General features: G+C 37.6%; 2 protein-coding genes across 4 annotated transcripts in view; one reads left to right on the top strand and one right to left on the bottom strand.

The window, feature by feature from the left end:
• The window catches only part of GTF2B (general transcription factor IIB), a 39,186-nt gene extending 29,568 nt beyond the window's left edge, over positions 1-9,618 (top strand). The window contains exons 3-7 of the mRNA XM_070405526.1: positions 1,740-1,873; positions 3,588-3,734; positions 3,867-3,996; positions 5,797-6,078; positions 9,084-9,618. Of these exons, the coding sequence (XP_070261627.1) occupies positions 1,740-1,873; positions 3,588-3,734; positions 3,867-3,996; positions 5,797-6,078; positions 9,084-9,217 (827 nt within the window). The 3' untranslated portion in view covers positions 9,218-9,618. The remainder of the gene's footprint in view (positions 1-1,739; positions 1,874-3,587; positions 3,735-3,866; positions 3,997-5,796; positions 6,079-9,083) is intronic.
• A 7,065-nt stretch (positions 9,619-16,683) lies between these two features.
• PKN2 (protein kinase N2) overlaps positions 16,684-23,708 on the bottom strand; it is a 158,669-nt gene continuing 151,644 nt past the window's right edge. For 2 of the 3 annotated variants that reach the window (XM_070405523.1, XM_070405525.1), the window contains 3 exons: positions 20,354-20,461; positions 20,066-20,146; positions 16,685-19,978 (listed from right to left, as the gene is read on the bottom strand). In XM_070405523.1, coding sequence (XP_070261624.1) covers positions 19,775-19,978; positions 20,066-20,146; positions 20,354-20,461 — 393 coding nt within the window. In that variant the 3' untranslated portion in view covers positions 16,685-19,774. Of the gene's footprint in view, positions 19,979-20,065; positions 20,147-20,353; positions 20,462-23,708 lie in introns of all 3 variants that reach the window. The other variant, XM_070405521.1, reaches the window with a different exon arrangement.

Below are 23,708 nucleotides of genomic sequence, written 5' to 3'. Positions count from 1 at the left end.
GCACAGCTTGGGTGGGGCGGGGTCTCAGGGAATCAACAGGGCGGAGCCAGCAGCTATGGCTGATCCTCAGTCCTACCCTAAGAGGCCCCAAGTCTCAGTGTCCTGGTAATCCTGGTAATCACCTCTGAGAGAAAGCCGCCCTCGAGTTCCAACCAATGCCAGACAGTCCTGTTTCTCCCCGTATGAGTCTGGATTCCCAGAGACTCTCCTGGAACTGGAGTTCAGAGCAGTCGGGAGCTTGAGACTCCCTCCCGATTGAAAAAGACAACCGTGTCCTCAGTTGCCAGTCCTTTCTGCGTGTGCCTCCGTACCTCTGCACTTTACTTCCGCAGCTCCTCTGAGTCTCAGTGTGCTTTTCTCTTTCCTTCTAGTTGTAGAATTTCCACTCAGCCAGCCTTCCTGTGGTTCTGGAGGATGTCCGTTTTGTCTTTTAGTTGTATTTTTGAAGTGGTTGTGCGAGGCAGCAATTTCCGGTGTTTACCTATGCCGCCATCTTGGTTTCTCTGAACTGCTTTTAAAGCACTCCTCATGCACTATACCTGTATTAGCTTACAGTTTAATCTTTACAATCTTCAAAATGTAAGGTTATTGGGAAAATTTAAAGCCGAGGAAGTAAAGGCACAGAAATGAGGTAATCTGTCCAAGGCTAAGCAACAAGTGATAGAGTCTACACTCTTGAGCATTTTATTAATTTACTGTCAGCACCAGAACATCTTTTAATTGCTGAGGTAACTGATTTCTGTCTCTCCTGAACAAGCAGGCTGCATGGGGTGACCAGGCCGGCAGGTGGGTTAGTGAGGGACGACCAAACGACTGAACAGCAGGATGCATGGGGCAACCAGGCCGGTGGGGGGTGAGGGTGCGTGAGAGGCGACCAGGCTGGCAGGAGGGGGCAGTTGGGGGCAACTAGGCCCAAAAGGGGGGCAGGTAGGGGTGACCAGGCCAGCGGGGGGTGGGCGGGGGGGGGGAGGGCAGTTTGGAGCCACCATGCAGGCAGGCAGGTGAGTGATAGGAGCCAGTGGTCCAGGATTGTGAGAGGGATGTCCGACTGCCGGGCCTGGGATCAGGCCTAAACCGGCAGTCGGACAACCCTCAAGGGGTCCCGGATTGGAGAGGGTGCAGACTGGTCTGAGGGTGTGTCTAGTGTGTGTGTGTGTGTGTGTGTGTGTGTGTGTGTGTGTGTGTGGTCTACTTGGCTTTCTTCTCACTGATTCTAGGCTTAAAGTTTGTTATTTATAAATTATTTGGCCAAAAATATTTTTTATTAAATATTTACCAAAACAAGCATAGGCATAGTTCTTTGCAAAGCATTTCCTGTGAAAACTTAGTATTTTTTTAAATTAGGCTGTGCGCATGGATACCATTGTGAACAGTGTTTTCTGATGTTTCTTTCATGCCTGCTGCACATTTTGTGCAAACTTTTGTTCAGAATCATTATACTATTTTATCTTTGTTTCACATATAAATAGGTTTATTTTGTTATTTGTCTTAAGTCTTTTTTCTTCTTAGAATTAGAATATGACTAATCATAGCATGAGATTTTTAGAGGGTAATTATTGGGCTGGCACCACAATTAAAGGAATGCTTTAGGACAAATGCCTGAGACATGATACTTAAGCTGGAGCCTAGAGTCCAGATTGAAATTTTCTGGGAATAAAAGCATTGAGTTGGGCATTTTAGACAGTGTTAAGTAAACCCTGTCTTGCCAAGACTATTTAGATTTGTGCTTATATTCTTAGGTGACCGGGTTATCGACGTGGGATCTGAATGGAGAACTTTCAGCAATGATAAAGCAACAAAAGATCCATCTCGAGTTGGAGATTCTCAGAATCCTCTTCTGAGTGATCGAGATTTGTCTACCATGATTGGCAAGGTAATACCAAGTGAGGCCTGACCAGAAACCTGGGAGTTGGGGAACTTTGCAGAGGCATCAGTCACTGCCTCAGTGAGCAGTCTTGTCCTGAGAATGAGATTTGCCAGTAATACCATTGAGAATGATGGTTGCCTTGTGCATTGCTTCCATTGTAAAGGGGAGGCCAACAGCTCAAAATCAGAGCCTTAATATCTCCAGCCCTTGTTTTCATGAAGCACATTTTGCACAAAAATTAGGTTGAGCATAGTATGGTCTCTGTGAGTACATATTGGTATGCTCCTAGAACACTAGTAATGTCTTTTCTTTTTATACCACCTACAACAAATTGGAACTCAATATAGCCTATTTTCTAGTATTGGAAATACTTATGTAAGCTTTACATTTTTTCATCAGTATAGTGAGAATACTACTACTTCATAGAGATATTGAAGATTACATGGGAATATATGTGACGTATTTATAACAACATGTATTATGTGTTCAGTTAATGGTAGCTGCTGCTATTACATAGGATAGTAGCATAACTGTCCTGGCAACCTGGCTCTTTTTTGCTCTGGTATCTGAATTGGAAATAGTACTAGCAATATTCCAAAGGACTAATCAAGGAAGTGCATGCTATTTTAGTACTTAACCTATACTACTGCACAGTCTATTTTTAATAAAGTAACGTGAAAAAGCAGGTCATTAATTATTTTTTTTATGCTGTATACATTACATATCAAATTTGAAAAGCATAGTGTATACTAGGTTTAAAAGATTACAGTGTTCAGAAATATCTTTTTTTTAAAAAATATATATTTTATTGATTTTTTTACAGAGAGGAAGGGAGAGGGATTTTTTACAGAGAGTTAGAAACATCGATGAGAGAGACATTGATCAGCTGCCTCCTGCACACCCCCTCCTGGGTATGTGCCCGTAACCAAAGTACATGCTCTCGACCGGAATCAAACCTGGGACCCCTGAGTCCACAGGCCAACGCTCTATCCTCTGAGCCACACTGGTTAGGGCCAGAAATATCTTTTAAGTAGGTGATATCTGTATTTGCTTTAGTCTTACAGGCTGGAAAAAGTATACTAAGGACATTTTCAGATGTAAGATTGCAACTAATTTTCTTTCATTGTCTTCTAACTGGTTGATTACTTCATAAATTTGTACTTCTAATTTTCCTCTTGCCTAATTTTAATATAATTATACTAATATAATTTATATAATTGTTATAATTATAATTACATATTAGCTAGTTCTCCTAGTACACTGCTACAATGTGGAGGTAAGAAGTGCCTTTGTCTTCTGACAAATGTAATGCTGAAGATGTTTTCTCTGTTAATCATCTTGCTGGCTTTGGGCCTGGGAGAGTGATTTTCTAATATGAAGAAGTACCCATTTTTAGTGTTTTATCAGATTTTTTTTTAATGGGTTTTGAGTTTTGTTTACTAGACCTTTTTTTTAGTACCTTTAGAGATGATCATTTGAGTTTCTCTGTAGTCTTTTAATATGATAATTTATATTATTAGATTCTCAATAGATATTTTTACATTTAAAGTATTTGATAGAAAACATTCCTAAAACCATTTTACCTGGAAGAACAGAAAGGTTACACAGGGTAGGTTTCTTGGGCATGTGGAGTCAGATCATATGAGTTCTATTTTCTCAGAAATTGTTCATTCAGATTTTCAAAATTTTGCATATAAAGTTATAAAACTTTGTTTTATAGGGCACCGGAGCTGCAAGTTTTGATGAATTTGGCAATTCTAAGTACCAGAATCGGAGAACAATGAGTAGTTCTGATCGGGCCATGATGAATGCGTTCAAGGAAATCACTACCATGGCAGACAGAATCAACCTCCCTAGAAATATAGTTGTAAGTTCCTGTCTGTCTCCTTTAAGCCATTCTGGCATTGACTTAGCATAATTTAATGAACACATAAAATTTTGATATTGCAGCTAATTAAATGGCCTAGAGTTAATTAAACTTAGTTTCTCTGTTTTGAAGGATCGAACAAATAATTTATTCAAGCAAGTGTATGAACAGAAGAGCCTGAAGGGAAGAGCTAATGATGCCATAGCTTCTGCGTGTCTCTATATTGCCTGTAGACAAGAAGGGGTTCCCAGGACATTTAAAGGTGAGTTTTCAGTTCCTAAATAAAAGTCTTATCTATGTCATATTACCAAAGTCAGGCAGCTTTGACACTAAGTAGTGCTATGTTGTGTCTTTGTGGTTATATCCAGTAACCCACCTAAATATAGTTTCCAAATGCCTGTTTATTTTTGTTCCTTGACAAAAATTAATTATGTGATTTAATTGATGATGTTCTTTTCAGGCCGTTTTCTCATGTAAAGTCATTTTAGTCCATGTGAGTGAGCCCTGTCCTGTGTTCCTTGGCAATTAGAACTTTTGTACGTTTTGAAGCCTGTTATTATAAACCAGAGTAGGACTCTGTAGTGAGTCTGTAAATTTTTGATGCATAGAAAACAGTTTCCACATATAGCCACGTCTCTACAAGTGAGGGAGTCAACCCTTAAAAAGCATCAGTGACATTTTTTATCCTGAGTTATGCAATTTGCACTTTCACACTTAAGTTGGAGACTTTGAGAGAACTAGTATTTTTCATCCAGTTTGCAGTTTACCTATGAATACGTGACCACCTATTCAGTATTGCTGTGATGCGTATACTGACTTTAACTGCCAGAGTTCGTTTTGGCTTAAGACTATAATTACCGTTTATTTATCTGTGAATGTTTAATTTTTACATTTTCTTACATCAATATGAAGAGGCAGTGGCCTTTATCTTTTTTATTACAAATGAAACTAAGGCTTTTGTTAAATTTATTTTTAAAGTGCTTGGTAGTTGAATTTTTAGACCAACAGGCTCATATATTTTATTTTGTTTTGCTACAGCCTATAATCACAGGGATAGCATGTACATAAGACACTGTGTAGCTGGAGAAGCATTCTTTATTTAGCTTGAGTATTTTTTTATCTCCTTGATACATATTCCTTATAGATTAATATATAAATATCAAAGTTTTTGATTGCTTGAGGAATATTATTTACATAAATTGAACCTTCAGGTACATTAATATTTTTAAATATTAAGACCTGCATTTAAGTACTGGCCAGTGTGGCTCAATAGATAGAGCGTTGGTTCTCGCACCTAAGGGTCACAGGTTCAGTTCCCAGTGAAGGGTACGCGCCTGGGTTGCAGGTTCGATCCCTGACCTTGGTCGGAGCTCATATGGGAACGGGAGGCAACCAGTCGATATGTCTCTTTCACATGGATGTTTCTCTCCCTATCCCTTCCTCCCTTCCACTCTCTCTAAAAATCAATGGAAAAACTATCCTTGGTTGAGGATTTAAAAAAAAAAAGATCTGCATTTAACCTTGGGGAAAAAATATCCTTAAAGTTTGATAAACATTTAAATTAACAGGAAATTTAAATTAGCTCTAAGGCAGTGGTTCTCAACCTTCCTAATGCCGCAACACTTTAATACAGTTCCTCATGTTGTGGTGACCCCCAACCATAAAATTATTTTCGTTGCTACTTCATAACTGTAATTTTGTTACTGTTATGAATCGTAATGTAAATATCTGATATGCAGGATGTATTTTCATTGTTACAAATTGAACATAATTAAAGCATAGTGATTAATCACAAAAACAATATGTAATTATATATGTGTTTTCCGATGGTCTTAGGCGACCCCTGTGAAAGGGTCATTCGACCCCCAATGGGGTCGTGACCCACAGGTGGAGAACCGCTGCTCTAAGGGAAGTATCATGGAGATGATTAGGGATTCATCTGTAAGGCATGGTTGGAATTTTTGCTATTAGAATGTATTACTTTTGTAATCTGAAATGATAGATTTTAAAATGAACTATATGACTTATATAGATGTATTTATCTAATTTTTTTTTCTTTTAGAAATATGTGCCGTATCACGAATTTCTAAGAAAGAAATTGGTCGATGTTTTAAACTTATTTTGAAAGCTTTAGAAACCAGTGTGGATTTGATTACAACTGGGGACTTCATGTCCAGGTTTTGTTCCAACCTCTGTCTTCCTAAGCAAGTGCAGATGGCAGCTACACATATAGCCCGTAAAGCTGTGGAACTGGACTTGGTGCCTGGAAGGAGCCCGATATCTGTGGCGGCGGCAGCCATTTACATGGCCTCACAGGCATCAGCTGAGAAGAGGACCCAAAAAGGTAGGAGAGGAGTGATAAAACCATGGTGGCTGTAGCACGTCATGGTTAGTTCCATTTTAGATATGAAGAAGGTAAATATCCAGAACCCACTTTAAGAGGTAGTTCTATACCATCATAACTTAAGAAAATAGAGTATTTCCCTTCTTAGGAGCTCATATGTAAAAATGTTTGGAGGTTTAGCCTTTGTATAGACTTAATCTTTTTTCTCATTTGAATTATTTTTAGTTTGTACATTCTTAATATTTAGACTTTTTCCTCCCTACCTCCCCCACATTTTCCTGGTTATTTTGAATAGTTTTCTTTCCCCCTCCTCAAAACTTACTTTTTTAAATCTTGAGAGGAGGGCCATACCTTGTTTCTCACCGCCTGGCAATCAGGCTGTAACAGTCTGTGAAGTCTATTCTGTCTCCTTTCGTACAGTATTCACAGTCTCCTAATGAAAACACGTGGCATAAGTAGTTTCCACCTTATACACTGTAAAGCCATTTTTTAACCCTTTGCACTCCGAACCATTCTGGACATTGGCTACCAGCTACTCGACGCTACTTTGCGGCGGAAACGTGCATTTACAGACCCTCGTATTATTTAGTATAATTTTGGAACCAAGTAACGTATTATAATGATATTGGACTTATATGAATTGGGTGACATCGAGGAATGTATATTTGCAAAAAAAAACAATATTTTATTGTTTATAATTTTGTACAGTATGATAAGTTTTGTAACACTCCCCAATATGCATTGCAGGCTGATTAGTGCATGTTTGACAGTAATAAGTGGTTTGACGCCTGCCACCAGGTGTTTTCCTGTTAGAACACACAATGCAGTCCCGTTTTCTTTGTCCCACATCGGGAATATGTAGTTTATTGTTTAATCCGACACAAAACCCGCTGACATTTCTTGTATATATCTTAGTAATTTTACGATATTTTGATTTAATTTCTTGTGCCATTTCAAGATAAAACTTCAGGGAAACATGCATGTCTCAAAAAGTTGCGTTGAAATAACTCAATTCCCCGTAATCACTAATAAACTGCGATGTCCCCTGAGAGGGGACATCCGAGTGATATGCTAGAATTCCGATGTCCCCTGAGAGGGGACAGCGGAGTGCAGAGGGTTAATTTAGCATTGTTTTCAAACAGAAGTGTTAGTGAATTTCTTTATAAGCATGAATTCATTCATTCTGTGATCCTCAAAAAGATTCATAAAGAAAAAAGAGCAGTTAAATGTAAAAGTGTGGTAATGAAATTACTTACTGCGATAACTATAATACCCTATTCGGAATAGCCTTTCACATCGGCTTAGGCCATGTTTCCCTATCATAAAAGTAGTAAACGATATAGAAGAATGATCAGGAATAAGTCACCAATTGTTATTTAAATGTGCCCTGATTGCCTTTGGCCTCCACTCATATTTCTTTATATATATATGTTGATTTCAGAGATGAAGGGAGAGGGAGAGATAGAAACACCAATGATGAGAAAGAATCATTGATCGGCTGCCTCCTACACGCCCCCCGGTGGGGATTGAGCCCGCAACCTGGGCATGTGCCCTGACCGGGAATGGAACTGTGACCTCCTGGTTCATAGGTCAGTGCTCAACCACTGATCCACGCTGGTCAGGCCACTCATGTTTTTAAGGAAATTTTGAGTCTTCTGGTAGAATTTATAAGCTGAAGCTAGGCACAGGTGGTTCTTACTGATTCCTAGTTGTAAAGTTTATTCTAATCAACAACACAAAAATTTTATCTAGACACTTTCTTCTACTTGTGTTTTAGACTAAATGTTTTGTTGAAAGTTAAGGCCCTTTTCTTCCTGTAAGTTCGTATTCACATAGTTGACATTCATCGGTATCTATGTCTAAAACGATGTAATGCATAAGGAAATTCAAAATCAGTTAGCTGCACACTGATGGCAGCTATCACTGAAAATGTAAAACCTCATTTATTTGAGTTTTTATTAAAAGGCATGTTTTAAAAATCCATTTTAATTATTTATAACTAACCAAATAATTGTCAAGTGGTAGTCCTTTAGGATTTCTTTTAATAAAAAGAAGAAAAAAAGTGGTAACTACTTTGAAGGGTTAAATTGTATCCACTCCTTTCTATACTCTAGTCTAGGCCAATGGTTCTCAACCTTGGCTGCACATTAGAATCACCTGGGAATCTTTTTAAAATCCTGATTTCCGGGCCTCATCCTCCGGAAATTCTGTTTCTTTGTTATGGGGTGGGGCCACAACATTAGTAACAAAGAAACAGAATTTCCGGAGGATGAGGCCCAGAAATCAGGATTTTAAAAAGATTCCCAGGTGATTCTAATGTGCAGCCAAGGTTGAGAACCACTGCTCTAGGGTGTAGAAATCCTCATGTGAACAAGTATCATGTGAGCTCAATATATACACTCAACTGTTTATAATAGAGAATATATATGCTCAACTGTGTTTATAATAGTGAAACACATCTACATTGTGCTGTTATATTCAGCTGTGTGATCTCTGATGTAATAAGTAGGAAAAAGTTTTAGAACAATATTTATAGTATCCCTTTTTGGCTTTAGCCTCATAACAGAAGAGGGAGATGTTACAAGGGAACTTTAAATAATAAAGTTAATTTCTTCACAAGAATGCACTCATGGATTACTTCTATGATCCTCAAAAAGGTTTATTGTGAAGAAAAAGGAGATGTCAGTTTCAAATATGAAGGCCAATATAATGGTTGCCACTTGCAGTGCTATGCCCTGAGCATTGTTCAAATGTTTTACATGTAGTAAAACTTTTAATACTGATGATAACCCTTTGAGGTAATAGGGTAATACCAATAATAACTTTAGCCCTGCTTTTGACTTTTAGTATATAATTCCATTATTGATTTTTAAAAAACAATAGCTTTGGTTTTGTTTTTCACTTTGACATTTTATACAACTGTATCTCACAAATTGAAATTTAGGTAGTAGAATGTAGGTAGGATAGAAGTTATACTTTTAATATTTTGATTTTTTGTCTTTTAGAAATTGGAGATATTGCTGGTGTTGCTGATGTTACAATCAGGCAGTCCTACAGACTAATCTATCCTCGGGCCCCAGATCTGTTTCCTCCAGACTTCAAATTCGACACCCCTGTTGACAAACTACCCCAGTTATAAATTGAGGCAGCTAATGTCAAACTCTTGTGGTCACTGAACTTTGCCTATTGTACATAGCGTATATAAAGTGCTGGATTGAGCCTTTAATAAGGAAAAAGAAATGGTACGCATTCCAGGGCTAATGTTAATTGCTTGGCATTATGTATGTATATACTAGTAAAACATATTTAATGATTTAAATTTCTTATTGAATTTGTTTTCTTTTTTAGCTATTTAGAAACTATTTTGGAAGATATTTGAAATTATGTAAGTCTTGAATAAAATGTTTTTCAAAACTAAAGTTTTTGTTATAATTACATGTTATATGTAATTTATAATTTATAATGTATAATTACAAATAAGGCATATTATTGTAGCTAATAAAGCTGATAGAAGTCCTTGTTTTTTGCTTAAGAAATATATATTTAGTTGTTTCGTGTTGTTTTTTTTAAATTTTAATAAAGTCATGGAATTAGCAATGGCTGTTGACAACAAGAACAAGTTTGTAGTTTTAAGTGTTTGTGGCTTATAATTTATATAGGGTGTTCCAGAAAAATGTATATACACTCTAACAGCTGATGGCTTAACTTTGAAAATAAAGTATATTTTCATAAACTGCCTTTATAGTTATTCAAAATGTGTGTATACATTTTTGGGGACACCCTATGTATGTATTAAAAAGCAAGAAGTGCCCTGGCCCATGTTGCTCAGTGGTTAAGGCCTCGGTCTGTGCACCAAAGGGTTGTGGGTTTCGATCCCTGGCCCTGGTCACTAATTGTTTCTCTCACATGGTGTTCCTCTCTCTTTCTCTCTCCTCCCCTCCCTTCCACTCTTCTAATAATGGAAAAATATCTTTGGATGAGGATTAAAAAAAAAAAAAGGCAAGAAGTGATGAACTGGACACTGAAAGGCACTGCCTTGATAAGAATGTGCATTTTCCTCCATGAGATTGAGCAGAGAAGATGCTGGTAAATAAATAGACCAACAGATTTCAATTTTCAGATCTTAATGTTTCATTTTATAAAATCTGCATATCCATAATTCTTTGTTACTTTTACTGATTGGGATACTCATAGGGTAAAGAATATTTTAAATGGAGATTATTTGGCCTGATAATGTCCAGGAATTTTTTTAATAAGCACCCTACCCTCAGGTGATTGTGATGTGTAGGTGTTTTGCATATCACTCTTTGAGGAACACTGATTTAAGGTCACTTGACTGCTAGGCAATGTAAGCGAAGATCAACAAATAACGCATTTTCTCCAGCTAAGTCAGGGTGTGGCTCCCACACTATGCTCACTGGAGGGTAAAGAGTAGAAACAGTGCCAGCACTGGAGAATCCAGCTCCCTCCTGCCATATGATGGAGCCTGGTAGCAGCTGCAACTGGTCAATGCTCTCAGGGCTGCAGCACAGAGGCACCTGCACACAGAGGGAACCAGGTAACTGTGTGGCAGGCTCATGAAACCAGCTCCTCTTCACCCAACCAACCACATTCCCCCACGATGGTGGTAGTTCCCCAAGATCCAAATGACAGGGACACAGCAGGAACACCCACCACCCTAACATCTAGACAGTGACTCCAGGGACCACTGGGATACCCCCTACCATGACCTTTGAGGCACCAGTAGTGCTGGTAAGAAAAAAAACCCAAAACTAGTGCCATCTACTGGAAAATGAAAGACCTATCAACCTGCTGAATTACTGAAGGCAAAACTAGTCCTTAAGAAAAGTGTTCACTATCTCAAATGTGCTGGTAGAACACACATCAGCCAACTTGAACAACCAAGTTTGGTTTCTGCAGAAACAACAAAAGCTCAGGAGTCATGGAAGACTGTTATTCTAAATGATAGAAAATTCAAAATAGCCATGAAGAAACTCAACAAGATATAAGAAAACTCAAAAATGCAGTTCAGTTCAATGGGTTCAGGAATAAAATTAATGGATAAAGGAGTACTTTTACCAAAGAAATTTAAACTATAAAAAAAGAATCAAATTCTGGAGCTTAAAAATGAGATGGAAAACGCATCAGAAAGCACTGAAATAGAACAGGCCACATGGAGAATTGGCAAGCTCAAAAACAAGTGTAGAAATAATTCAGGTGGAAGATGGAGGAAAAAGAAATTTGTGCTAGTTTTACTGTCGCACCTCAAACTGCAAAAGTTATGGCCACAGAGCATGATAAGTGGTTAAGATGGAAAAGGCTTTAAATTCGTGGGTGGAAGACATGAATAGAAAACATGTTTTGATTGATGGCACTGAGCCTGTATGCAGACTTCAGCAAGGAATCCCCTGAAACAAGTGGCACCTTTTACTAAAAGGAAGGGATAATTACAATAAGGTATTTTGAGAGAGACCTCACTTGTAACTTTTATTACAGTGGTATATTGTTATAGTTGTTCTATTTTATGCTTATGGCTATTAATCTCTTATTGTGCCTAATTTACAAGTTAAGCTTTATAATAGGTGTGTATGTACAGAAAAAAAAACACATGGTATATGTAAGATTTGGTACTATCCGAGGTTTCAGGCACTCACTAGAGTTCTTGGAATACATCCCTCACGAATGGGTGGAGAACTACTGTACTTAAAATACAATACATTCTAAACCAACGATTGGTTATGACTTTTACTCATCTTGAGGTATGAAAAACTCCTCATACATAGGTGGACAGCCACCTCGTTCATAGCAGCCAGCTTCTGCCTACACCCACCTCATTCATAGCTGCCTACATTTTAGCAAGTTAGGAATAGGAGTGAGCCATGATAAAGTGGGTCCCTCCTGTGTATTCTAACATTTTTAAAGCAGTTGAAATCTTGGTTAATATGGCCCCTTCCATCCGGGTATTTAAAACAGAGTCACCCAAAAAGAGGAGTCGGGGGAAGACACTGGAAGCCACTTTCATTGACAATCTCTGCTATTACACTGAGTGCAAGGATTGGATTGTTTCATGGATTCTAAGGTTGAGCCCTCTGGTCCAATATCCCCATTTTGTAGACCAGAGACATGCAGAGAAACCGCAAGTTCTGTCCAAGTTCACCGTAGCAAGAGGTGGGACTAACTCAGGTCTCTCGATCCCTCAATCCAGTGCTCTTTCTACTAAACCCACTATTGAAACTTAGGAGGCTGCCTCAAGATGAACTTTAGTTGTAGCTTCCAAATAAAACTCTGTTCAATTACTAAGATTAACAGAATTATTCAAAGCAACACTTTTATCTGGCTTCTTGGGGAAAGCTCTTCAGAGTTGAGTTTTTAAAATATTCAAAAACCAGTCCAGGTGTCAAGGAGTTAATAGCTATAAGTCCGTGATGGCGAACCTATTACACGCGTGTCAGAGGTGACACGCCAACTCATATTTTTTTGGTTGATTTTTGTTAAATGGCATTTAAATATATAAAGTAAATATCAAAAATATAAATCTTTTTTTTTACTATGGTTGCAAATATCAAAAAGTTTCTATATGTGACACGGCACCAGAGTTTAGTTAGGGTTTTTCAAAATGCTGACATGCCGAGCTCAAAAGGTTCGCCATCACTGCTATAAGTTGTTCTTTACTTCTTCCAAAATAAATGCTTCTTAAGCAAGATGCCTCTTGATAGTAAGCCTTTGTGTTCAAAGCAACACATGTACTTTGCCCATGGTTGTCTTTGGTTTCTAAGCTAATTTTGTATCGCAGGTGCAAGATTTACTTTAATTATCAAGATGAACAGCTGAAGGGGGTCAGCCTATTACCCATCTGGTCCTAATCCAGCCAGAGGCCTCTGTGCCCATGCCAATATTTGCAATTGTCAATGGCCCTGACTTTTCCTGTTGCTGGAGTTTTAATCTCATCTGCCACTCATGGACCTCCTGAAAGGTCCCCTCTCCACTCTCTCCCTCCCGGGTATTACACATGCACACTCCTTTCATCAGGATCTCAAGATTTCAAGGTGTCGCTGCAAACACATCATTCAGCTGATCTCTAGCCCCAGAGGCCCCAGCATCTCACAAACATACACTTCCATTCATAAATCTTGCTGGCATTTCTTGGCCAGGGGGACTTTTCACTGCCATTCTAGGATGCTCAAGCTTGCACTTGGTGAAAAAGGAGGGAAAATATGAGCATAAAGCTTTTTCTCTGCAGAATATCAGAATAATTCTCATGCTTTCTCTCATCTGCAACAGCCTATGAAAGGATAAATGTTTGAGAGCTCTGAGAAAGAATATCACTGGTATGCTAAGTAACAGCAAGAGCAAGAACTAAAAGTGATGCCCTGTTGAATTTGAGATTCTGCCAAATGACAGTTTGCTTTAAATTGACATAAGTGACAAAGTAAAAACCATAAAAGAATTGGGTCTACAGCTCTTAGAGATGCTCGAGAGGCTAGTAGGGGTGGGAAAACTTTTTGACTCGAGGGCCACAATGGGTTCTTAAACTGGACCAGAGGGCCGGAACAAAAGCATGGATGGAGTGTTTGTGTGAACTAATATAAATTCAAAGTAAACATCATTACATAAAAGGGTACGGTCTTTTTTGTTTGTTTGTTTTATTCATTTCAAACGGGTCGGATCCGGCCCGCGGGCCATAGTTTACCTACGGCTGGGGTGATCTATACTGTTCCACAAGGCAGGTCTATGATGTAAAGGTTATACAGAGCTTCCAGATGAACACATTTATCACAATGAATACCTTACTGAAGGTATTTTGTCAGACTTGCTGTATCTGTCAGAGATTTCTCTGGAATGCCCTTACTGCATCTGTGGTTCCTTCCACTCCATGGCTATGAGACACCAGACAAGTCAATGATGGAACAAGAGCTTTCAACCTCCTCCTACATTGCTGAGGCCCAACAAATATCTACTGTGTAATCAACTTCTCCTACTGTTTTAGTTTGTTCATCTGAGGGGTGGTCTGCTCTTCAGTACACATCAGGGGTCCAGATTTTGGCCCTGATAACCCATTTTAACTGTGCTTGAGTCTATCACCGTTTTCTTCTACTGCATATTGGAGAGGATGGATATTCAATGGCCACTCTAAAGTCTCTTGAAGGCCCTCCAAGCAGCATGGACATCAAACGGTGTAGATCAGGGTCTTCCATAGAAGACCTCAGAAATAGCCCCCGGCTCGCTTCTGCTCCGATTTTGTGTTGGAGTACCACTGAAGATTTTGTTTGAAAAGGAAGGTGCAAATGAATGCCCTACTCTTCTTTCATTTTACAGACCAAGACATTAGGGTGAAATGCTATGTCACTAGCAAGGTGAAATTAACTTATCCTGCGTCATACTACTAGAGACTAGCAAAATGAGGACTAGTCCCAGGCCTCTTGCTACCCTCCATGTGATTTTCAAAATGTCTCTAGTTTCAAGTGACAGCATAAATGTGAAAGTTCTCTGTAGGTCCAGAAGGACTGAACTTAAACAACAAGTGGCTCTTGTCAGAGGAACAGCCTTGTTATATTGCAGCCCACTTGCAACTCACATCAACAACTGATCTGAGACTGGATCTCAATCACTAATACTTAACCCTTTGAGTGCCGGGGAGCGCGATTGTGCTCCTCCCGTCTTTTGCCAAAAGTGCCGGGGGTGCTATAGGCAATTTTTTTTCTACTAGTATTTTATAATACAATCAGCAAACAATATATGTCAAAGATGAAAACAAATGTAGTAAAGGTTTCCTTAAGTTTTTGAATATGTAACTTCATTTACTTGCGGTTCATAATTTTTTTCCTAAACTGCTGTAAAATCAGCAAAAATGCCTTGGCAATTTTAGCATAGTTCCTAGGATATTGGTTGGCGTTCAAAGGGTTAATATTTTAAAATCTTTGTATAGAAAAAAGCAGCCATTTATTCTCCACTATGTAGACCCTGGAGATGCAAGATGCTAGAGGTGAATAAAGCATGCCCTGCACTGATGCATTAGACAAGACGGAGGTGTGTGCAGAGGCCAAGGGGGTCAGAGAAGAGGAAACACTCATTCTGCCTGGGGAAAAAGCAGAGCACAAAATGTAAAAAACAGAGAAACAAAAAGCCCTATAACTTTTTACTTGAAAAAGGCCCCTGAAGGATGGGTGGAAATCACATTGGTGGGGAACATTCATGTGATGGGGTCAGTATATGGTCTCTTAGGCCACATGAAGTCAGTCCAGTCTTTGTTTCTATCACCTAAACAGAATACAACTTTTTCTCACACCGAAGTGCCATATCCTAGCTTGTCTTTATCACTTCCCACCATTGCTGAAGAGGCCCCAAGCTCGTGCCTGCCTTCAGTCTTGCACCCTCTGACCCTTCTCCACATGGCAATCTAATCACATCCGAGCTGAAGATGTTTCCACGGCTGAGGCAGAGGTGACTTACCAGAAAGCGAAAAAAATCTGAGGAGCACCTGTGCAGGCCCCTGCCAAGGCTCTGAATACAGTAGCCATATATTATCATGGATTTCATTAAGAGGACCCCCCCAAAAATACACACACTTCCAGTACCATAACATTTAGATCTGCCCTGTGATAAATAACCTCCTGAATAGTGCCTACAACATCTGCACAATAGGACCCTTTCTTTCCTAACCTCTACTCACCTTCTCCTTGCGGCTTATACACACACTACAGGAACAATGAATTCTCATTTCCTCAGAAGTACCAGGTTCTCTCATCTGTGGCAAACTCAAATCTTCCTCCCCCACTTAGAACCCTTCACTAACTCCCTGCCTGGATCTCTGGTGCACTCCCAGAGCACCTTGAGGAGTCTGAATCACACTAATGTCATTGCTAAGTGACGTATACGTACCCCTACTTCATGAACCGTAGGCTCTACTTCATGAGCCTTGTCCGCACCGAGCACAATGCCGGGTGACCAGTAATAGGGGATCAATACTTAGTGAACGACTAAACACCAGACCGTGTATTTACTTAACTTCAATTTGTGAAAGGCATTTGTTCCCATCCTGAGAAGCTTTCCTTCAGAAAGTATTTCATTCTACTTTAGAAAGAGAGTGACTTTCAAATGGAGGATTTTAGCACAAAATATAAGTTCTGCTGTTGCAAGGTTGTCCTCATAATGGTATTGCTGGAGGAGTCCATCCTGGGCAACCCCACTTATTTTGGGTGTCTGCATTTCCAAACCAGCTCCCTGCCACTCTGGCTTTTACCCTCTTCAACTTCCTACTTCTCTGGCCTACTATGTGGACTCAGCTTCCGTCCCAACTTCTTAGTAGTCTTGCTTTTGTGCTTAGGCACTCAGTAACTTAATCTGAAGCCTTAGCTTGTCCAGATTCATGCTCAAGTTTGTTTGCTATTGGGAGTGAAGGGTTGCCAAAGACCACTCCTACCTCCAATAAAACCAGAAATGCCTCAAATTATGGATGTCTTCTTAGAGCTTTTCCTTAGTCATAATACTAGAAGTGACAATTATGTAAGATTTTTAACACTGAGAAGTTATTTAAAAGCTTACCTCTATTAATGTATGTATACATTTATGTACATGTTTATAAATATATATACGCACATTTATACATACATACATATATATACATATACCAGTATATGCATATGCATACACACAATAAGGTTAATATCTTAGACAAACACTAGATCTCAAAATATAGTTAGTAGATAAATAAGAATTCTAAATTATTTGCTCCTTTGGGTTTCTCATACTCACCCTGTTTTTCGGGGAGACAAGCAGCACCTGTAAAAATTTTCTTAGATTTGAATCTATAGTGTAGCATTTACCTAATTAACCTGTATTAACAATTTCCATTATGACCCACCCCCAACTTGTGTTACAGAAACAGCATGGATAATTTTATTGTTCTAAAATATGTCACTTGTAATTTTTGAGTGACTATAAAATGTTAATATTCTGTTTACATTAACCTATTTTCTGAAAGGTAAGGTCTTAAAATAAGTTAACTTTAAACAAGAAAAAAGTACATATAATATGGTGCTACATTTTAGCATGAATGCATACTGTTCTTTATTTATGTTTCCCCCCTACCTTTTATCCTCAGTGTCTAGTACACAGAAGGCATTCCATCAATATCCACTGAATAGAAGATGCTACTGACCTTACAGGAGTAAGATGCAAAATTTGCCCATTATTGTCAGTGAAGAGAACAACTTGCTGTGACTCTTCATGATTTTGCCCTTCCCCAGGACAAAAAGTACTTGCAAGAAGGCTAACTAAAGTTAATGTCTTTGAGATCTTGAATACAGTAAAGCCAACGCATACTTTGATCAATGTAAAATTTTCAAAAAGAAATAATACTTAAAACCAAAGTTACAAATTGCAATCTATTTAAACTTTAATTTGTGCATCTGTGGTAATTTATGACTGCAAAACACCTTTTTCTTAGAATGACATAATTAAAGGCACATTTCATATGAATGCATAGTGTACCATTCTAAAATATTTTAATTTCCTCACAAAGTGCTTGAGCAGTCACTTACACATACAGTAATAGCAAAATATATTTACACTCTATAGAGTTTAAAAATTTTAAATCTGACTAAAATATATATATATATGTTTAAAACTACAGAAAAAATTAGTGCTTTCTTCAGCTTACTGGTGTGAATATACCCTGCCCTCTAATTTTTTTTAGTGATTGGCTTTAATTAAAAAAAAATTTCTGTACATTGTGTAGTTACAAAAATGCTGTCAGTTTTTAATGCTAAAAGCCTATTTTAGACATTGCTTTTTATACATAGTTGAGAACCTGAAAGGTGAAAAGACTGTACCTCAAAAGTATTTAGTGTTTTTTAAAAATGTTGTGTTAATACTGTTTAAAGCCAGGCAATTAAGCTAAGATCCTCTATTGTCCTTTGCCAAAAGTCAACTGGCATTTAAAAATAACTTGAAACAACATATTGCTCCTTCTAGAAGATTATCCCCCAAAGGATCTTAGGTAATAATCAACTTGAAAGGAAATATGAATTATCTCTGAAACATTTGAATTGTTCTCAGAGTACAGCAAAAACATGCCAACACCCTCTGGCAAGGCTGAAATATTTATAAATGTTTTCAGCTCAACTCTACTTTCGTGTTTCTCATGATTTAAACTTGAACAGTTTTTAAGACATGAGATCACTGTGATTAAATGGTTAATTCAGAATGTTCAGTTAATAACTTGCTTTCCTGAGGTATGATGAATCTAATATGCTAAGCACAGAATCAAAGATGTTATTATTGAACTAAGGAAAAACAATGAAGTCATGGACTAGAAGGGAAAAACAAATGAACAAACAAACAAAAATATCCAAAACTCCAGGCAAGTGGAAAAGTCATGGCTTACAAAAAAGACTTTCCTATAAGAGCATTAAAAAGCCACGAAAGGATCCTCTGAAAAGTTGTAAAAAGTACTTGATCAAATTATTTTTGAGACTTTTGAGGTACAGCTTTAGTGTTATAATTTTTATAAAATATAAACTGTTTTATCAAAAATATTTATACATTCTGTTACAATATATTGCTTTTGCCCTTAGTAACTGCCAATATAAAATCTGGATCCAGTGGCCTAAAATGTACAAATGCACTTAACAAATGCGGGAGTTTGAGGTGTCTGCTTGGCCACTGTACAAAGTGATGAAGTGGTGAAATTAAATAATAAACCAACATAGAATACATTACAACTTGCACATATACATGTTCACAGCATGTATACAATGATAACCCCTATGTTTTAACAAAGATATAGTTCCCTTCTACAGTAGACACAAGAACAAGATGAACTAGGTTGACAAATGTACAATGAATATCAAAAGAAGCACTAATGAGTTCATTGATTTTGGAGGAAGGTATGACTGAACATGCTGAGTGTTTAGACTTTGGGAATGCATACAGGTTAACACAGTATCTTGGTTCAGGCTAATCAGAAGTTCTCATTCTTAAAATTTTAAGTAAATGCTGATGTTTAATTGTTCCTGTTCATTTCATGGTTTAATAAACAAGTGTTTGGCAAGTAGCTCTGTTGAAAAGCTGTGAGGTTCTGTTACATAGTTGGTAAAGATAAGGCAATAAAAGTTTTCTCCTAATAAATATAAAAAATTTATAAAACAAGACATCAATTCATTTCATTAAAAAAGGCCTAAAAATGTGCACAAACTACCACTACTTTTTTTTGATATTTCAGTTATTTCTTTAAAAAAATAAGAGTATTTGCCTTATTCAAACAGAATCATGTCTGACTAGTAACAGCATCCCAAACCCTTTTTTCATTTAAAAAATTCAGCTAAATGAAGTTAATTGATTCATTTTCCTTCCACTTAAGGCAGGCATACAGCCAAACTAGGGACTATAGAAGAGCATATCTGTGTTTTTTTGTTAAAGACTATTGATCCAAAAGTATTCATCTGTGATAGATTTTCACACCTGATGTTCATTCAGCTTAAACTTCATGGAACTGTTTCCAGTGCTCAGATTTACATTGAGAATTCATCAAGAAGCTACTTTTCAGAAGATATCAGAAGTACTTTAAAACAAATCTTCATGTGTTTTAAAAAAACAGACTCAGAAGCTACTGGTGGCACAGAGAGCAAATGAAGAGTTGCTATTTTTAAGAGGTCATCTTGTAGTCAGTCTGCTTGGTTTCACAGTGGGTAGGAACTTAACACCAATCAGCAATGTAGTCAAAATCTCTGAACATTTCTTGCTCCTCTTCTGAAAGTATCCTTGGTTCTCGAGGTGGAGTCAGAATAGGTGCTTCTGAGGTAAATTCATCATCAAAGTTACTAACATCTTCCCGTCCTCGAATGGTAGGTACAAATGGCGGTTTTACTTTTTTGTCCATCAGAGCACTCCAATCAATTAGCTGAATTACAAAATATAAAATGTCCAGTTTAGTTTCCTACTCCTAATGGCTATAGTTTCAGAAAAAATTCTAAACTTTCATACTTACTCGGAAAAATGGGTGTTTTTTTACATCCTCTGCATCTTTCTCACCAGCTCCAAGGCGCCTCTCAGGATTTCTTCTTAATAGCTAACACAACAAAAAGTTAAAAAAAGTAAAATAAAACCAGCAACTTCACTGATAAAGATTCTCATAACCTACAAAGATTTAGATTTCTTTTTGTATGTGTTTGTCTAAACCATGCAACTATGAACTGGAAAACAACTTCTAGAGTTCTACAGGGAAATGTCCTTCAATATAAAAAATTTAAATAGTTTTTAAACCATTAATTCTTACCCTTCTCATTATGGAAATGGCTTCTGTAGATAAGAACCTTGGATACCTTACTTCATCATTTACAATACTGTCAAAAACCTCCTCTTCATCATCACCAGGAAAGGGAGACTAGAAGAAATATCTTTGAGTAAGTCAAAATAATTTTCAATAAAGTGAAAACTTATCACCTATCCAAAGCACAATCAAGAACCAGGCAGTGAAAAACAAAACAAAACAAAAAACCACATAAATAAGACACCACCACCAAAACACCCAACAAATAAGGACAAAAGAAGCTACAACAGATATATATCTATTGCCCAGAGGATACACTATATACCAGGGGTCCTCAAACTACGGCCCGCGGGCCACATGCAAATACAAATATTGTATTTGTTCCCGTTTTGTTTTTTTACTTCAAAATAAGATATGTGCAGTGTGCATAGGAATTTGTTCATAGTTTTTTTTTTTAAACTATAGTCCGGCCCTCCAACGGTCTGAGGGACAGTGAACTGGCCCCTGTTTAAAAAGTTTGAGGACCCCTGCTATATACTTTCTGAAATATTCCTTAAATTTATTTCACAGACCTGAACAAATTTGGTCAAATCATCCTATATAATAAAAGGCTAATATGCAAATTGACCGAACGGTGGAACAACCAGTCGCTATGAAGTGCACTGACCACCAGGGGGCAGACACTCAGCACAGGACTTGCCCCCTGGTGATCAGTACACTCCCACAGGGGGAGCGCCATGCAGCCAGAAGCCCTGAGTTGAGCTCATGGCTAGCAAGCACAGCAGTGGTAACCTCTCCCGCCTCCGTGGCAGCGCTAAGGATGTTTGACTCCCGGCTTAGGCCTATGCAGGGAGCGGGCCTAAGCTGGCAGCTGGACATCCCCCGAGGGCTCCCGGACTGCAAGAGGGTGCAGGCCAAGCTGAGGGATCCCCCGCCCCCCTCCTAGTGCACGAATTTCATGCACCAGGCCTCTAGTATAATTTTTAATTTCATCCCATTTTATTTCATTCATTTATATAGCCAGACAGTAAATCTTTTAAGTACTTACTACATAGTGGGAAACATGTAGATAATAAACAATCTTTAAGAAGCTCAATATTGTGGAAAGACAGAAGAAAATGGGTAAGGTAAATATGGTAGTAAGTGTTACTATGGAGGGAAGCACAGTTTGTGAAAATGGATCAGATATTGATATGCTTTGAATTTCACAGTCAGTATTAAACAGTTACAAAACACAATTAGAACATTTGCAGATGTCACATAATGACTGCACTAAGCAGCAGTTGCCAACAAAATTAAGAGAAAAAACTACCTATTCCCAGGCATATTTTATGCTCTATACACAACAGATCTTGGGGCATTTCAGTAAGCAGCGGAGTATTAAAATTATTACTCAGAATGACAATGGTGACTCTTTGATATACAAAGAAATAAACTCTCAACCATGCTGAAAATGTAGTTAAACAATATGGCTTATCACCTCAGAATTTCAGATGGTTTAGAATTGATTGCTTGCTTCCTATAAGATATTAAAGACTAAGAACCAAGCAGTAATTCCAAGTATCAATGGAGAAAGAGGGCTCTTTGACCTGAGGAATCTGTGAAAATGAATTCAGAACCCAACTTCCAAAAGCTGAGCTGCCCATCCTACTGTGCATATCTAAGGTAATTTCAAACTTTTCAGTTATCAAAACTTTAGTTTATTCATTCACTCATTCAAAATACATAAATCAAATACCTAGTATATGGGACAATATAATTTGTTTCAGGAATGGAGGTAAGTCAGGGAAAAATTCTATTTCACAAGGCTTTGCAATCAGAACTTCAAGTAGTAATACAAAGCACTTTTGTTGACTTGATCAGTCAACTTTGTGTTTAAAATGTCATTCTATAAGTAAAAGTTTATCTTCATATTTGTTAAGATGTTAAAGTTCTTTGTTTCTTCAAATAGATTATAAGCTAACAACAAAACACAACAAATGTGTTTTAAACATATGTAAAAATGCAACTATCTGTTCAGATGTCAAGCATCTAACGCCAGTATGTAAGGTTACTTCTGTGACACCCCATTTGGCAGAGGGAAAGGAAACCTGGTACATTCATTAGCTTATTTCTGTAGTCTTTCCAGTCCTCAAAACTTGTACAAATACAGAGAAAATTTCAAAACAAGTATCACATGATTTCCCTCATATGTGGAAACTAATGAACAAAATAAACTGATGAACAAAATATATCCAGAGACATAGAAGCATGAAACAGGCTGCTGGATCTCAGAGGGAAGGAGAGGTGGATGGGAAGAGATCAACCAAAGAACTTGCATGTATAATCCATGAACACAGACAATAGGGTGGTGAAGGCATGGGGGGGAGGGGGGGATGCAGAGGTAGGCTAGAAGGGGTCAATAGCAGGGAAAAACGGGACATCTGTAATACCTTCAAAAATAAAGATTTAAAAAATTTTTCAAATACAAATTTGAATATGCAGGATATGTTCAGGGAGTTTTCAATTATTTGTAAATGACAGAGAAATTAGATATAAACTTCAGCCAAACCTCACTCTTATAATAGTTTAAAAAATGTGATTGCTAAAATTTCATCAATGCTATAAAATTATAAAGCATACTGATGAGTTTTAAGTTTAGCTCTTTTCCCAACTATCCTCTTATGGAGGTGTTAAAAATAAACGGAATTTCAAAAAGCAATTCGGAAGTAATAGATAGCTCCATTGTCTTAATTAATTAGAAGCTCTTTTTAAAAAAAATATGCAACAGTAGCTTCCTCACTTGTTCACTGCCAATCCTCCAGTCACTTTAGAAATGGAGGAAGTATAATCAACTGGCTCTTAATTCTCTATTATTTTGTAATAAACTTATATTTTTTGCATGTCATCTCTAATATGGAGGGGTAAATTTTAAGCAAGCATATAATTTTTAGTAACTTAATTAAATTTCATATGTATCTGAATGCTACATTTAAAAAAAACACAAAGCAACAAATATGTTACTTTCAAAAGGGATTTCAAGTATGCCAGAGTTTACAGAAACAACTACGATGAATACATACTCTGGCTCTCTTAAAAGTAAAGACCACCCAGGATTAGGGATAAAATACACCTTTCAATCCTAAAACAGCATACAGCACCTTTCCTAAATAGAGGTAAAAAATTTAGTTCTGAACCATCAGTCGAAGGACAGAAACAAGATTGGGTGGCTTCAATACCCTATCCTGCAGGTAGCAAAATATAATGGTTTTCAGACAAGCAGGTTTAAAATCCAAGCCCTACCCCATGACAGTTGTGAGACTCTGAGCAAGTTACTTAAGTTCTGTTTCCATTTATGTATCTGAAAATGGATGTAGATTAA

Source organism: Myotis yumanensis, unplaced genomic scaffold (genome assembly GCF_028538775.1).
Source record: "Myotis yumanensis isolate MYYU_CA2020_CCGP unplaced genomic scaffold, mMyoYum1.0.hap1 SCAF_2, whole genome shotgun sequence".
NCBI classification, from domain to species: Eukaryota; Metazoa; Chordata; class Mammalia; order Chiroptera; family Vespertilionidae; genus Myotis; species Myotis yumanensis.
Note: the sequence above shows the minus strand (reverse complement) of the source record. Positions and strands in the feature narration are given on the sequence as shown.